At 40.2% G+C, this 15,123-nt stretch overlaps 1 protein-coding gene across 22 annotated transcripts in view; it reads left to right on the forward strand.

The window, feature by feature from the left end:
- The window catches only part of ANKRD36C (ankyrin repeat domain 36C), a 165,451-nt gene extending 152,921 nt beyond the window's left edge, over positions 1–12,530 (forward strand). For all 22 annotated transcript variants that reach the window (XM_054678581.2, XM_063789626.1, XM_054678585.2 and 19 more), the window contains one exon: positions 11,982–12,530. In XM_054678581.2, coding sequence (XP_054534556.2) covers positions 11,982–12,431 — 450 coding nt within the window. In that variant the 3' untranslated portion in view covers positions 12,432–12,530. The remainder of the gene's footprint in view (positions 1–11,981) is intronic.
- The last annotated feature ends 2,593 nt before the right edge of the window (positions 12,531–15,123 follow it).

Consider the following 15,123-nt stretch of genomic DNA (forward strand, 5'->3'; position numbering starts at 1 on the left):
AGAGTGACTCCATCTCAAATGCAAAACAAAACAGAAAGAATACGTGCTGACAAAAAAAATTTAAAGACAATAAAATTGTATTACTAGGCTGTTAACATGATATTTTGTTTCCCATTAAATGTGTGACATGCAAAAGTATTTATTAAATGAAAATATTTTTGTATCTTTTATGTCTGATGAAAATTTATATCGTGTTTTAAATGATGTTTCTTGGCCTCTTTAACTTTTTATTTTATTATTATTATTATTTTTGAGACGGAGTCTGGCTCTGTCACCCAGGCTGGAGTGCAGTGGCGAGATCTTGGCTCACTGCAAGCTCTGCCTTCTGGGTTCATGCGGTTCTCCTGCCTCAGCCTCCCGAGTAGCTGCGACTACAGGTTCCCAGCTAGTTTTTTTTTTTTTTTTTTGTATTTTTAGTAGAGATGGGGTTTCTCCCTGTTAGCCAGGATGGTCTCCATCTCCTGACCTTGTGATCTGCCCGCCTCGGCCACCCAAAGTGCTGGGATTACAGGTGTGAGCCACTGCGCCAAGCCTGAAAATCTTACTACCTAAATAACTTCCCACTCCACTCACACCCACTATCTTTCTATAATCCACATTCTCTCCTGAGACAAGAGCTTGGGAAGTTCCATCTTTCTGAGGGAACTTTATATTGTTCAGGAATTCTTTAATAAGCTTTTACACAGTTGGGGAAACCAGGGAAAAGCAGGTTTGTCACTGCTTTGCTGAGGAGCAGACTCACATGCTTTGGAAGAATTTAGTAAACCTTCAATAGATGGCCTAAGATACTAACAGGGGCCATCTCATTAAGCTACACAGTTATTTATAAATGAAAGTATAATCTAGAACTTACATGTCAAAGTCTTCCACTACAAAGATGGCAATATTTGACTAAAACTGCAATGTTTGTCCCAGTTGACAAAACTCTAATCAAGCCCCTGCCCTTCTCATTCTGTTTTTCCTTTTAAACTTTTTTTATATTTTAATTTTTCATTTGACAAATGCATATTTCCTCTTTATACCATGCTTCCAAGTGTCACTCTGATACATACCTTCAATGACCAGACACAGGATTGTGGAGTTTGTTGTGGACACTCATCCCATGAATAGGGAGACTCCGATAACCTGAACAGAAAGCTCTGAAAAGAAAGGAAACTTTCTTTTCCGTCCATACAGAGCTTCCCCCCATTATTTCAGTGTACACAAACCAACATCAGTTCTTTAACACAAAAATAAAAATACTCAAGATCAAGCAATTGTGAGGGGAATCATCTTTCTAGAAGTCAATTCTTCTAGCGGTTACCTTCAGCATATACTACATGAATGAAAAGAAGTTGGTCAAACGAGTAAAACTTTCCCACCTCATTCCATTTCTGTCTACCCATTGACAACACCTTCGGTCTTCTCACAAATATTGAGTAGAAACACTGCCAACTCTTCACCTTTATCTGGCTCATTCCCAGAGCCAGGAGAAGATGTGATTTATTTGGTGGATGGGAAATCTTATCCATTGGTCCCATCAAATCCATTGGTCCACGTTTGCCTATTAGTAAGGCAAACTTACTCAGTGATCAATGAGTACATCTAGTCTCTCTTTCTCCTCTGGATTCTGAACAGGAGAAGTGGAAGGCAGGTGAAGACCCTCCCTGCACTGGGTGGGTAACTGACTGTTCTTCAGATGAACTTTTTTTTGTTCAGGTTCTAAAGTCAAGGCTAGGGGGCAATATTAGAAGTCTTTTTTGGTCAACATTAAGCCATAGTTTCTAAATCAGCTTTAGGAGGAATAATGTATTTGGATATTGATCTGACCTCTTGTTTTTATTTCTAAGTTTGTTTGGCACTGAAAAAGGAGAGGTTTGTTATCAGTCCACACCCCTAATGCCCTGACATCCATGAATCCGTTTTAGTGGAATCCAGATCTCTAAGAAAGAGATATAAAATATTTGTTCCTATCCAACTGTGATTACTATATTTCCAACTATGTTGCTGTCGGTAAGTAGAGTCTGCATACATGTTTCTGGTTCATATATGCCTAGGGTTCCAGAGCATTACATTTCCATCAAAATGTAGATCCCGAGAATGCCAGAGAGGGTCAGGCCGAGGATAGAACAGACAGTGATTTTCAGATACTGCAGTAGGAAGGTGGATCCACCTCTTGGCTGGTACTTGTAACCATGAAGTGTGGGAAAGTAATGACCAGATTGAGTAAATGACCAGAAATTCAAAACTAAGCCACAAGAAATTTGTCTATTTCTGCTTTTGTTGACTGCTATCAGGGTTACATCAAAAACAGTATTGCTGAGACCAGTGTTGTGGAGCTTTAACTCTATGTTTTCTTCTAGTAATTTTACAGTTCAGGCCTTCTATTTAAATCTTCATTTGGAGTTGATATTAGTATGTGGTGTAAGTTAAGGGACTAACTTTATTTTTCCTGTGGATATTCAGTTTTCTCAACACCATTTGTAGAACAGACTATCCTTTAACCATTGTATGTCCTTGGCACCTTTGTCAAAGATAAGTTGACTGTGTGTGGGTTTATTTCTGGGTTTTCCATTTTGTTTAGCCAGTTTGTCCATTTATATGCCACTACCGTGCTATTTGGATTACAATTGTTTTACAATATGTAATAAAATTAGGTAGCAGGCTGTCTCTAGCTTTGTTCTTTTTGCTCAAGATTATTTTGTCTATTTTAGGTCAGTTCAATACAAATGTCAAGATTTTTTTTCCATTTCTGTAAAAGAATGGCATTGGAATTTTGATAGTGATTGCATCAAATATGTTGCTTTTGGTATTTTGTTCATTATCACAATATTAATTCATCCCATCCACAAGCATGAATTTTTTTTTCATTTACTTGTGTTTTTAAATTTTTGTTCATTGGTGTTTTATAGTTTTTCATATACAGGACTTTTAATTTTTTGCTTAAATTTACACCTAAGTATTTAATTTCTGTTGCTATCATACTTGGGATTTTTTGAAAATTTCTTCAGGTAGTTTGTTATTTGTATACAGAAACACTTCTGATCTTTGTTAGATTATTTTGTATCCTGAAACCTTATTGAATTCATGCATCAGTTCTAACAGTTTTTGGTGGAATATTTAGGGTTTTCTGTATACAGGATCATGTTGTCTGCAATTAGAGATAATTTCACATTTCTTTTCTGAGTAGGATGCTTTTCTTTTCTTTTCTTGTCTAATTGTTCTGCCTAGGAATTCCACTGTTAACGATGGAAAGAAGTGGTGAGAGTGGTCATCATTGTGTTGTCCCTGAACATGGAGGAAAAGCTTTCAACTTTTCACTGTTGAGAATAACATTAGCTAAGAGCTTGTCATACATGGTTCTTTTTTGTGTCAAGATACATTTTCTGTACACTTGTTTTGTTGAGAGCTTTCATCATGAAAGGGTTTTAAATTTTGTCATGTGCTTTTTCTGCATGTATTCAGAGAATCATAGGATTTTTGTCTTTGACTTTGTTCATGCATTTTATCACATGTATTCATATGCATATGTTGAAACCAACTTGCATCCAAAGGATGAATCCCACTTGATCATGGTGAATGATTCCATTCATATATTCTTAAATTTGGTTGCTAATGTTTTGTTGAAGATTTTTGCATCAGGGTTCATTACTGACATTGGCCTAGTATTTTCGTCTCTTGTAGTGTCCTTGTCTGTCTTTGGTATCAGAATGATGGTAGCCTAATAAAATGAGTTTGGAAGTATTTCCTCTATTTCACTTTTTTGAAAGAGTTTGAGAGTAATTTGTATTAGTCCTTTAAAGGTTTGTCAGAATTTAGCAGTGAAGCCTTCTGGTCCTATGCTTTTCTTTCATGGGAGGCTTTTAATTTCTGCTTCAGGCCGGGCTTGGTGGCTCACGCCTGTAATCCTAGCACTTTGGGAGGCTGAGGTGGGTGGATTGCCTGAGGTCTGGAGTTCGAGACCAGCCTGGCCAACGTAGTGAAACCCTGTCTCTACTAAAAATACAAAAAAATCAGATGGGTGTGGTGGTGGGCGCCTGTAATCCCAGCTACTTGGGAGGCTGAGGTAGGAGAATTGCTTGAACCTGGGAGGTGGAGGCTGCAGTTAGCTGAGACTGTGCCATTACACTCTATCCTGGGCAACAAAAGCAAAACTCCGCTTCAAAAAAAAAAAAGAAATTCTGCTTCAATTTCCTTATTATTTATTAGTCCATTCAGATTTTCTGTTTCTTCTTGATTCAGTCTTGGTAAGTTGTATATTTGTGGAAATGTTTTTATTTCTTCTATGTTATCCAAATTGTTGGCATACAAATGTTCGTTATATGAGCAATTGTAATCCTTTGTATTTTAGAGTTAAAAGTTGTAATTTCTCCTATTTCATTTCTGATCTTATTTGTTGGAATAGTCCTTTTTCTAGTTAGTCTAGATACGGATTGGTTGATTTTGTTTATCGCCTTAAAAAGAAGTTCAGTATTAATTCTTTCCATTGGGTTTCTCATATCTATTTGATTTATTTCCACTTTAATCTTTGCTATTTTCTTATTTCTGCTAATTCTTGGCTTTGTTTCTCATCTAGTTCATTGAGGTATAATGATTGATTTAACTACATTCTATAAGTTTTGGTATGTTGTGTTTTCATTTTTGTGTGTCTTAAAATACGTTTTTTAATTTTTTCTGTAACTCATGGGCCATTTATTAATATGTTAAATTTTGCCATTTTATGTATTTTTCAAGATTTCTTGTGTTACTGATTTCTAGCTTTATGCCATTGGGATGCAAAAATTTTCTTTCTATAATTCAATTCTCTAATATTTGTTAAGATCTGTTTTGTGGCCTAACATATGATATATACTGGAGAATGTTCCACTCACATTTCAGAAGAACAGGTACACTTCTGCTGTTGGATAGGATGTTCTGGGTATATCTGTTAGATCCAGTTGCTCCAAAGTATAATTCAAATCTAATGTTTCTTAATTTATTATCTTTCTAAATGATCTTTCCATGGTTGAAATTGGGGTATTGAGTTCTCCTACTATTATAGTATTGCAGTATATTTTTCTCATGAGATTATTTAATAATTGCTTTATGAATTTAGGTCTTGTGACCTCGAATGCATATATATTTACAAGTATTATGTCTTCATGATGAATTAACTCCTTTATCATTATGCAGTGAACCCTATCTCTTTTATAGGTTTTGACTTAGTTTATTCTTTTAATAATAAGTATAGCTCCCCTGCTCTATTTTAGTTTGCATTTGCATGGAATATCTTTTTTCATCTTTTCAGTTTCAGCCTATATATGTCTTGACTGGTAAAGTGAGTCTCTTGTAGGCAGCACATGATTGAATCTTGTTTTTTATTCTATCCATTGAGATGCTCTATGTCCTTTTATTTGACAATGTAATGCACTTACTATCAAGGTAATTATTTATAGGGAAGGACTTGCTACTGCCACTTTGTAATTTTTTTTCTGATTGTTTTATGAATTCTTTGTTCCCTTTTTCTCTCTTGCTGAACTATTTTATAGCTTGATGGCTTTCTGTGGTGGTATGCTTTAAAATTTTGGATAAATTGCAAAATAAACTTTTTTATTTTGTGCAGTTATGATAGGTTTTGTTTTGTGGTTATCATGAAACTTACCTAAAATATCATATTCTTATAACAAACTACTCTAACAACTTCTGATAGCAACTTCTCTTTAATTGCATCCAAAAGTCTACATTTTCATTCTCTCTCCCATACAATTGTACAATTTTATGTCAAAACTTACCCTTTTATTTCATATTTATATACCTTAACAATTTATTGTAGCTACAGTTATTTTCAGTACCTTTGTCTGCTAACCCTACTAGTAGGGATAAAATTGCTTTACAAACCACCCTTAGAATATTAGAGCATTTTGAGCATGACTGTGTATTACTGATAGCATTGAAGCTTTTTACTTTTATATGTTTTTTTCTTACTATTTAGGCTTTTATTTCAATGTAAGGCTCTTCCTTTAGTAATTCCGATCAATCAGGGATATTGATTATAAACTTTATTAGTTTTTTTTGTATAGAAAGGTTTTTATATCTCCCTCTCCCTCATTTCTACAGGACAGCTTTGCTAGGCACAGAATTTTTTTTTTTTCAAGATGGAGTCTTGCTCTGTCACCCAGGTTGGAGTGCAGTGGTGTGATCTCACCTCCCAGGTTCAAGCTTGCTCACTGCAATCTCCGCCTGCCAGGTTCAAGCAATTCTCCTGCCTCAGCCTCCCAAGTAGTTGGGATTACAGGCCCATGCCACCATGCCCAGCTAATTTTTGTATTTTTAGTAGAGATGGGGTTTCATCATGTTGGCCAGGCTGGTCTTGAACTCCTGGCCTCCTGATCCACCTGCCTCGGCCTCCCAAAGTGCTGGGATTACAGGTATGAGCCACTTCACCCGGCCGGGAACAGTATTGTTGATTGGCATTTTTGTTTGTTTGCTTGCTTGTCTGCTTTAGCATTTTGAATACATCATCCCTCTCTCTTGTGGACTGTAGGGTTTTCTGCAGAGAAATCCACTGAAAGCCATATTGAAGCTCCCTTGAATGTGATGTATTTCTTGTTTTTTTGCTGTTTTCAGTATTCTTTGTTTTTCATTTTTAATAACTTCATTGTGATGTGTGTTGATAAATGCCTCTTGGATTGAAATGGATTCATGACCTCTGCAGTTTTCATACCTCAATGTTGTCATCATTCTTCATGTTTGGGAAATTTTTAGTCATTATTTCATTAAATATGCTTTCTAGGCCTTTTTCTTTTTCTTCTCCTTCAGAAACTGATATTATATGAAAGTTGGGTTGTTTGATTGAGTCCCATAATTGCCATATGCATTTGTTATTCTTTTTTGTTGTTGTTTTTCCCCTGATGGAATCATTTCAAATGTTTTTTCTTTAAGCTCACGGATTCTTTTTTTCTGCTAATAAAATCAGCTGCTGAAGCATTGTATTAAATTTTTAGTTTGTTGTATTCTCTATATCTAGAATTTCTATTTGTTTTTTGTTATCATATCTATTTCTACTTCAGAACTATCATTCTGTTAATGAATTTTTTCCCAAATTTATTTTAGTATGTTATCCATATTTTCTTGTACAGGCATACTTCAGGGATATTGCAGGTGTGGTTCCAGGCAACCACAATGTAACAAGAACTTGAATTTTTGGTTTTACACTGCATATAAAAGTTTTTTATACTATACCATAGTCTATAAAATGTGCAATAGCCTTATGTCTACAATTACATACTTTAAAAACTACTTTATTGCTAAAAATGCAAATGATCATCTGAGCCTTCAGTGAATTTTAATTTTTGCTGATAAAGAGTCTTTCCTCTGTGTTGATGGCTGCTGAATGATTAAGGTGGTGGTTGCTGCAGATTGAGGTGGTTGTGGCAATTTCTTAAAATAAAACAACAGTAAAGTTTGCTGCATCAGTTGACTCCTTTGATGAAAGGTTTATCTGTAGTGTGCCATGCTGTTGGATAGCATTTTACCTCACAGTAGAACACCTTTCAAAATGAGAGTCGATTCTATCTAATGCTGCCACCGCTTTATCAACTCAGTTTGTATAATAAGATAGGTGTTTTTTTTTTTTTTTCGTCATTTCAACAGTGTCTTCACAAGGAATAGATTCCATCTCAGATGGATGGGCTATAAGAAACAACTTTTAGTACATTCAAGTTTGATCATGAAACTGCAGAAATTCAGTCACAGGCTCAGGCTCCAGTTTTACTCTTAGTTCTCTCCCTAGTTCCATCACACTCACAGTTACTTCCTCCACTGAAGTCTTGAAACCCTCCAAGCTATCTATGAGGGCTGAAATCAACTTCTTCCAAACTTCATATTTTGACCTCCTCCAAGGAATCACAAATATCTTTAATTTCATCTAGAATAGTGATTGCTTTCTAAAAAAATCCAAATGATTTTTAATTTGCCTTGTGCAGATACACAGAAGAATCATTGTCTATGGCAGCTATAGGCTTACAAAATGTATTCTTAAATAATAAAATGTCCTTGATCCATGGGCTTCAGAATGAATGCTGTGTTAGCAGGCATGAAAACAACATTAATCTATTTGTACAACTCCATCAGAGCTCTTGGGTTATGAGTGCATTGTCAATGAGCAGTAATATTTTAAAAGATATATATATATACACATATATATATACACATATATACATATATATACATACACACACACACATACACGTATACACACACACACACACACACACGTTTTCTGGACAATAGGTCTCAACAGTGTGCTTAAGATATTTGGTAAACCATACTGTAAACAGATGTGTTTTCATCCAGGCTTTGTTGTTTCATTTATAGAGTATAGGTAGCATAGGTTTAGAAGAACTTAAAAATGTAGCAGAATGGTAAATGAGTACTGCCTTTAATGTTTTAATGTAACCAGCTGCATTAGCCAGTATATAGAAAGTCAGCCTGTCCTCTGAAGATTAGAAGCCAGGCATTGACTTCTCCTCTATAGCTGTGAAAGTTTTAGGTATCCTCTTCTTCCAGTATAATGCTGTTTTGTCTACATTGAAAATCTGTTATTTAGCATAACTGCACTCATCAATGATCTTAGCTAGATCTTCTGGATAACTTGCTGCAGCTTCTCTATCAGCACTGGCTGCTTCACCTTGCACTTTTATGTTATGAAGATTCTTTTCTTAAACCTCATGAACCAACCTCTGCTAGCTTTAAACTTGTCTTCTGCAGCCTCCTCACCTGTCTCAGACTTCATAGAATTAAAGAATGTTAGGGCTTAGCTCTGGATTCAGCTTTGGCTTAATGAAATGTTGTGGCTCATTTGATTTTCTATCCAGACCACTAAAACTTTCTTCCTATCAGCAGTAATACCATTGTACTTATCATTTGTGCATTCATTGGAGTAGCCTGTTTAATTTCCTTTAAGTACTTTTTTTTTTTGCATTCACAGCTTAGTTTACTGTTTAATGTAAGTTGCCTAGCTTTCAGCCTATCTGAGCTTTCAACATGCTTATCTCACCCTATTAATCATTTCTAGCTTTGTATTTAAATACTGGCATCATGGGGGCTAATGTGGCTTACAAAGTATAATTCATCTGGCAGATGGAACCATAGTTTGACACTACCAGTCTTATGTCAGGTTCAACCCAGTAATAAATCCAAGCCTACCCATTCTTCCCGGAAGGAGCTTGATTATGCATCAAATTCCACAACCTCTGTAGTTAGTGCCCAAGGAACTGTTTTCTTAACAACTCTGCTCTGTGAGTCGACAGGATTTTGTATTTTTGAATGTATTTAGACCATAGAAAACAAAGAAGTAAGCATACAATGGGCCCACATGCAGAAGCTATCTCCTCAGGATCAGAGGCTGCATCCAGAGTGTGCATAGGTGTGTTTGTCACAGATCCTCTACCAAGCTTAATGGAGAGAGAGTGGGAGATAAATGTCCATACTAGTCTTCATCATGTAGCTAGAAAGAACTGAAACACTCCTCCAGCCTTCTAACTTTTTAGCTACATCTGGATTGTCTGGCTCCTACCTTAACCAATTTCTGGTTACTGACAAGGCGTGGCACATCCTAAGTTCCAGGGAGCCAACAAAAACAGTCAACACTAGAGCACACAAGGACTTGAGAGGTACCTGAAGATCTCTGGCTGGAAAGTTTGGTGAGATCCTTTTCCTACATGAGGCCAGTCTTATCAAATGCACAGGAGCCAACAGAGAGAGTCGAGGAAAAATGAAGAAACAGGGAAACATATTCAAAGTAAGAAAACAAGATAAATCTCCAGCACCTGAGTGAAGTGCAGATATGTAATTTATCTGACAGAGATTTCCAAATAATTGTCATAACAATAATCACTGAGGTCAAGATAGCTTTGCAAGAACAAGCTGAGAACTTCAAGAAAAGGAAAAACATTATACAATAATGTCAAACAAATCATAGATCTAAAGTGTACTGTAACTGAACTGAAAAAATTTAATAGAGGTGTCCATTAATAGAATCTATCAGTGAACTTTAAGACTGGTCACTGGAAATTATCTAACCTGAGGATCAGAAAAAAAGATAATGCAAACAAAGTGAAGACAACTTTAGACAGTTATGGGACACCATCAAGCAGGACCACTCACGCATTATTGGCATGCCTGAAGGAGAAGTGAGGAAGAAAGGAACAGAAAAGTGTTTAAAGGATTAATGACAGAGAATTTATCAAGCATGGGGAAGAAAGCAGAAAGCCTGATCCAGAAAGCCCAAACGAAACCAAATAAGGTGAATCCAGGGACTCACAACAAGATACACTACAATCAAATTGTCCAAAGTTAAAGAGAAAAAGAGAGTGATATTGTTTGCAAATTTGTACCCTCCAAATATTGTGTCGAGATTTGATCCCCAATGTTGGAGGTGGGACCTAGTGGGAGGTGTTTGGGTCATGGTGGTTGATCTCTCCTGGATAGCTTTTTGCCCTCTTTTCACTAATGAGTGGGTTCTCACTGCATTACATGAAAGATGGTTGTTTAAAACAGTGTGGCACCTCTCCCCTCTCTTCCTACCTCTCTAGCCATGTGTGACATACCTGTTGTCTCTTCACCTTTAGCCACAAGTAAAAGCCTTCCGGGTCCCTGACCAGAAGCTGCGCAGATGCCACTGCCATGCTTCTTCTACAGCCTGCAAAACTGTGAGCCAAACAAACCTCTGTTCCTTATAAATTACCTAGTCTCAGCTACTTTTTTATAGCAACACAAAAAATTTGTGTTTCTCTGTGTTGCTCTTTTCTGTGTTATTCTGTGTTGCTAACACAGAAATTAGTACCAAGGAGTGGGGTTTTGCTATAAAAAATACCTGATAATGCAGAATTTGCTTTGGAACTGGGTAATAGGCAAAGAAGACAGGAAGATGAGGAAACTTGTGGAACTTAATTAGACCTTGGTTAAGTGGCCGACCAAAATGATAATAGGAATATGAACAGTGAAGGCCATGTTGTTGAGGTACATAGAATACAACTTTCAAGAAGTGGCTGCACCATTTTGCATTCCCACAAGCAATGAATGAAGTTTCCTCTTGCTCCACATCCTTGCCAGCGTTTGATGTTGTCAGTGGTTCTAGATTTTGGTTATTCTAATACGTGTGCAGTGGCATCTCATGGTTGCATTTCTCTGAGGAAATATTATGTGTAGCCTCATTACATATGCTTATTTTCCATTTGTATAAGTTACTTGGTGAGGTACTTGTTAAGGTCTTTAGCTCATGTCTTTTACTGCTCAATATGTTTTGAATAATAGTTCTTAATCAGATATGTTTTGGCAAATTTTTTTTTTCCATCTGTGGTTTCTCTTTTCTTTCAGTGTCTTTAATGGTGTAAAAATGTTACATTTTCATCAAGTCCAGCTTATCAATTCTTTCTTCTATTGACTTCAACTTTGGTGTTTTTTCTAAAGGTCATCATTAAACCCAAGATAATCTGTATTTCCTTCTATATTACCTTCTATAAATTTTATAGTTTTTTGTACATTTATGTTGCTGATCCATTTTGAGTTAATTTGGGTGGGGGTGTAAGGTCTGTGATTTATTTTTTTTGCATATCGATATCCAGGTATTCCAGCAGCCCTTCCTGAAAAAACTGTTTCATCATCATAATGCCTTTACTTTTTTGTCAAAAATTAATCGAATGTATTAATGTGTTTCTATTTGTGAACTCTCTATCTCATTTTATCCGTTTGTTCTTTCACTAATACCACACTGTCTCCATTACTGTAGCTTTACGGTAAGTCTTGAAATTGAGTGTCTGTCCTCCAAGTTTGTTCTTCTCCTTCAATATGGTGTTAGCTATTCAAGGTCTTTTGCCTCTCCATATAAACATTTTCATTTAGATTGGAATTGCATTGAATCTATACATTGGAAAGAACTGACATCTTAATAGCATTGAATCTACTTATGAATATGGTACATATCTCTTTTTGTTTCATTCTTCTTTGCTTTCTTTCATCAGATATGGACATTTCTGGAATTACAGAGCCCCCTCTACATTGAGCACAAGACAGTGACGAATCCACATTCTTCAGCCAGAAAGTCACCTCTGAGAGCCAAATGTCTGATAATAGACAAGAGTCAGAGAATGATAACGACATCTCAGGAAAATTGTGAAAATAATCAGCAACCGTATGTGGATAACCCTTTCAAATTTCTCCAGGGCACCTGTCATTTCAGCCAATACTTGCCAGCTTGTGCCAAGGATGCTGGAGCTGCCTGGGATGAGTTTCCCAGGGAAGGAGCTGGCCGCCATCTTTGCTGTTTGGGCGGCACAGACATTCCAGCCTGTGGGCTTTGGACAGTGCAAACTGATGGGGTAGAAGGGATCCCCAGCATAGCACAGCTGCTCTCCCAACATGTGCCCAGATTCTTTTTTTTTTTCTTTTTCTTTTCTTTTTTTTTTTTTTGAGAAGGAGTCTTGCTCTGTCACCCAGGCTGGAGTGCAGTGGCATGATCTCGGCTTACTGCAGCCTTCACATCCCGGGTTCAAGCAGTTCTTCTGCCTCAGCCTCCCAAGTAGCTGGGACTGCAGGTGCTCATCACCACGCACAGTGAATTTTTTTATTTTTAGTAGAGATGGGGTTTCACCATGTTGGCCAGGCTCGTCTGGAACTCCTGACCTCAACTGATCCGCCCTGCTGGGACTCCCGAAGTATTGGGATTACAGGCATGAGCCACCGTGGCCGGCCCCAGACAGATTCTTTAAGGGGATTCCCAATCTGTTCCTCCCAAGCAGGGCCTCCAGCTACCCCACCGGTGTCTGGGGCTGACAGGAATTTGAATTCTCCCTGGGAGGGAGTTCTGGAGTTCCCACCCTGTGGGAGTCCTTCCAACTGGGGCCTGGGGGAGAGGGTGGGGCCAGCTTTGGAGAGTCCAAAACGACTGGGGTGGAAGGAATCCCCCAGCACATCACAACTGCTCTACCAAATAGTGGCCAGGCAGATTCTTTACGCAGATCCCTGATTCCTTCCTCCTCTCTGGGTGGGACCTCCCACCTGGGGCCTCCACCACCCCACCGGTGTTCTCGAGCTGACAGAGATTTACATTCTCCCCGAGAAGGAGTTGTCGAGGTCCTACCCAGTAAGGAGGAATGGATCAGGAACCTGGTAAAAGAATCTGCCTTCTAAAATTTTGTAGAGTAGCTGTGCTGTGCTGATAGATCCCTTCTGCCCCGGTAGGTATGGATTCTCCAGAGCCCGCGGGCTGTAACGACTACGTTGCACAAACAGCAAAGATAGCTCCTTGCTCCTGCGCGTGGGAACTCATTCCAGGAATTCAAATCTCTGTCAGCCTGAGAACACCGGTGTGGGTGGCTGGAGACCCCAGCTGAAAGGACCCTCATTGAGCTGGACCTCCAGGCCTCCATGCCAGGGAGAACTCAAATCTCTGTCAGCCCCAGAACACTGGCGGGGGTGGCTGGAGGCCCCGGTTGGGAGGTCCCTCACTGGGCCAGACCCCAGGACCTCCATGCCAGAGAGAATTCAAATCTCTGTCAGCCCCAGAACACTGGCGGGGGTGGCTGGAAGCCCCAGTTGGGAGATCCCTCACTGGAAAGGACCCCAAGAACTGCATCCCAAAGATAATTCAAGTATCTGTCAGCCCCAGAACACTGGCGGGGGTGGCTGGAGGCCCCGGTTGGGAGGTCCCTCACTGGGCCAGACCCCCAAGACCTCCATGCCAGGGAGAATTCAAATCTCTGTCAGCCCCAGAACACTGTCGGGAGTGGCTCAAGTCCCCTATTGGGAGGTCCCTCACTGAATGGAACCTCAAGGCCTCCATCCCAAAGAGAATTCAAATCTCTGTCAGCCTGAGAACACCAGCGGGGGTGGCTGGAGGCCCCTGTTGGGAGGTCCCTCACTGGGCGGGACCTCGAGACCTCCATACCGGGGAGAATTCAAATCTCTGTCAGCCCCAGAACACTGGTGGGGGTGGCTGGAGGCCCCGGTTGGGAGGTGCCTCACTGGGCAGGACCTCCAGACCTCCATGCCAGGGAGAATTCAAATCTCTGTCAGCCCGAGAACACTGGTGGGGGTGGCTGGAGGCCCTGGTTGGGAGGTCCTGCCCAGTGAGGAGGAATGGATCACAGACCTTCTTAAAGACCCAGTGTGGCCACATTTTGGTAGAGCACCTTGCTATGCCAACCCCGCCAGTGTTCTCAGGATGACAGATTTGGATTCTCCCTGGCATGGAGGTCTTGAGGTCCTGCCAAGAGAGGGACCTCCCAACTGAGGCCTCCAGCCACCCCTGCCAGTGTTCTGGGGCTGACAGAGTTTTGAATTCTCCCTGGCATGGAGGCCTCAGGGTCTGGCCCAGTGAGGGACCTCCCAACCGTGGCCTCCAGCCACCCCCGCTGGTGTTCTGGGGCTGACAGAGATCTGAATTCTCCCTGGCATGTAGTTCTCAAGGTCCTGCCCAATGAGGGTCCCTTTAGCTGGGGTCTCCAGCCACCCCCACCGGTGTTCTCAGGCTGACAGAGATTTGAGTTCTCCCTGGCATGGAGGTCTCAGGATCTTGCCCAGTGAGGGACCTCCCAACTGGGGCCTCCAGCCACCCCCGCCAGTGTTCCGGGGCTGACAGAGATTTGAATTCTCGCTGGCATGGAGGTCTTTAGGTCCTGCCAAGTGAGTGACCTCCCAATCGGGCCTCCAGCCACCCCCACCGGTGTTCTTGGGCTGACAGAGATTTGAATTCTCCCTGGCATGGAGGTCTTGAGGTCTTGCCCAGTGAGGGAACTCTCAACCGTGGCCTCCAGCCACCCGCCCCTGGTGTTCTCAGGCTGAGAGAGATCTGAATTCTCCCTGGCATGTAGTTCTCAAGATCCTGCCCAATGAGGGTCCTTTTAGCTGGGGTCTCCAGCCAATCCCACCGGTGTTCTCAGGCTGACAGAGATTTGAGTTCTCCCTGGCATGGAGGTCTTTAGGTCCTGCCCAGTGAGGGACCTCCCAATCGGGCCTCCAGCCACCCCCACCGGTGTTCTTGGGCTGACAGAGATTTGAATTCTCCCAGGCATGGAGTTCTTGAGGTCCCACCCAGTTAGGGCTCTCCTAACTGGGACCTCTGGCCACCCCCACCTGTGTTCTCATGCTGACAGAGGTTTGAAT

The sequence above is a fragment of the Pan troglodytes genome, chromosome 12 (genome assembly GCF_028858775.2).
Source record: "Pan troglodytes isolate AG18354 chromosome 12, NHGRI_mPanTro3-v2.0_pri, whole genome shotgun sequence".
NCBI lineage: Eukaryota > Metazoa > Chordata > Mammalia > Primates > Hominidae > Pan > Pan troglodytes.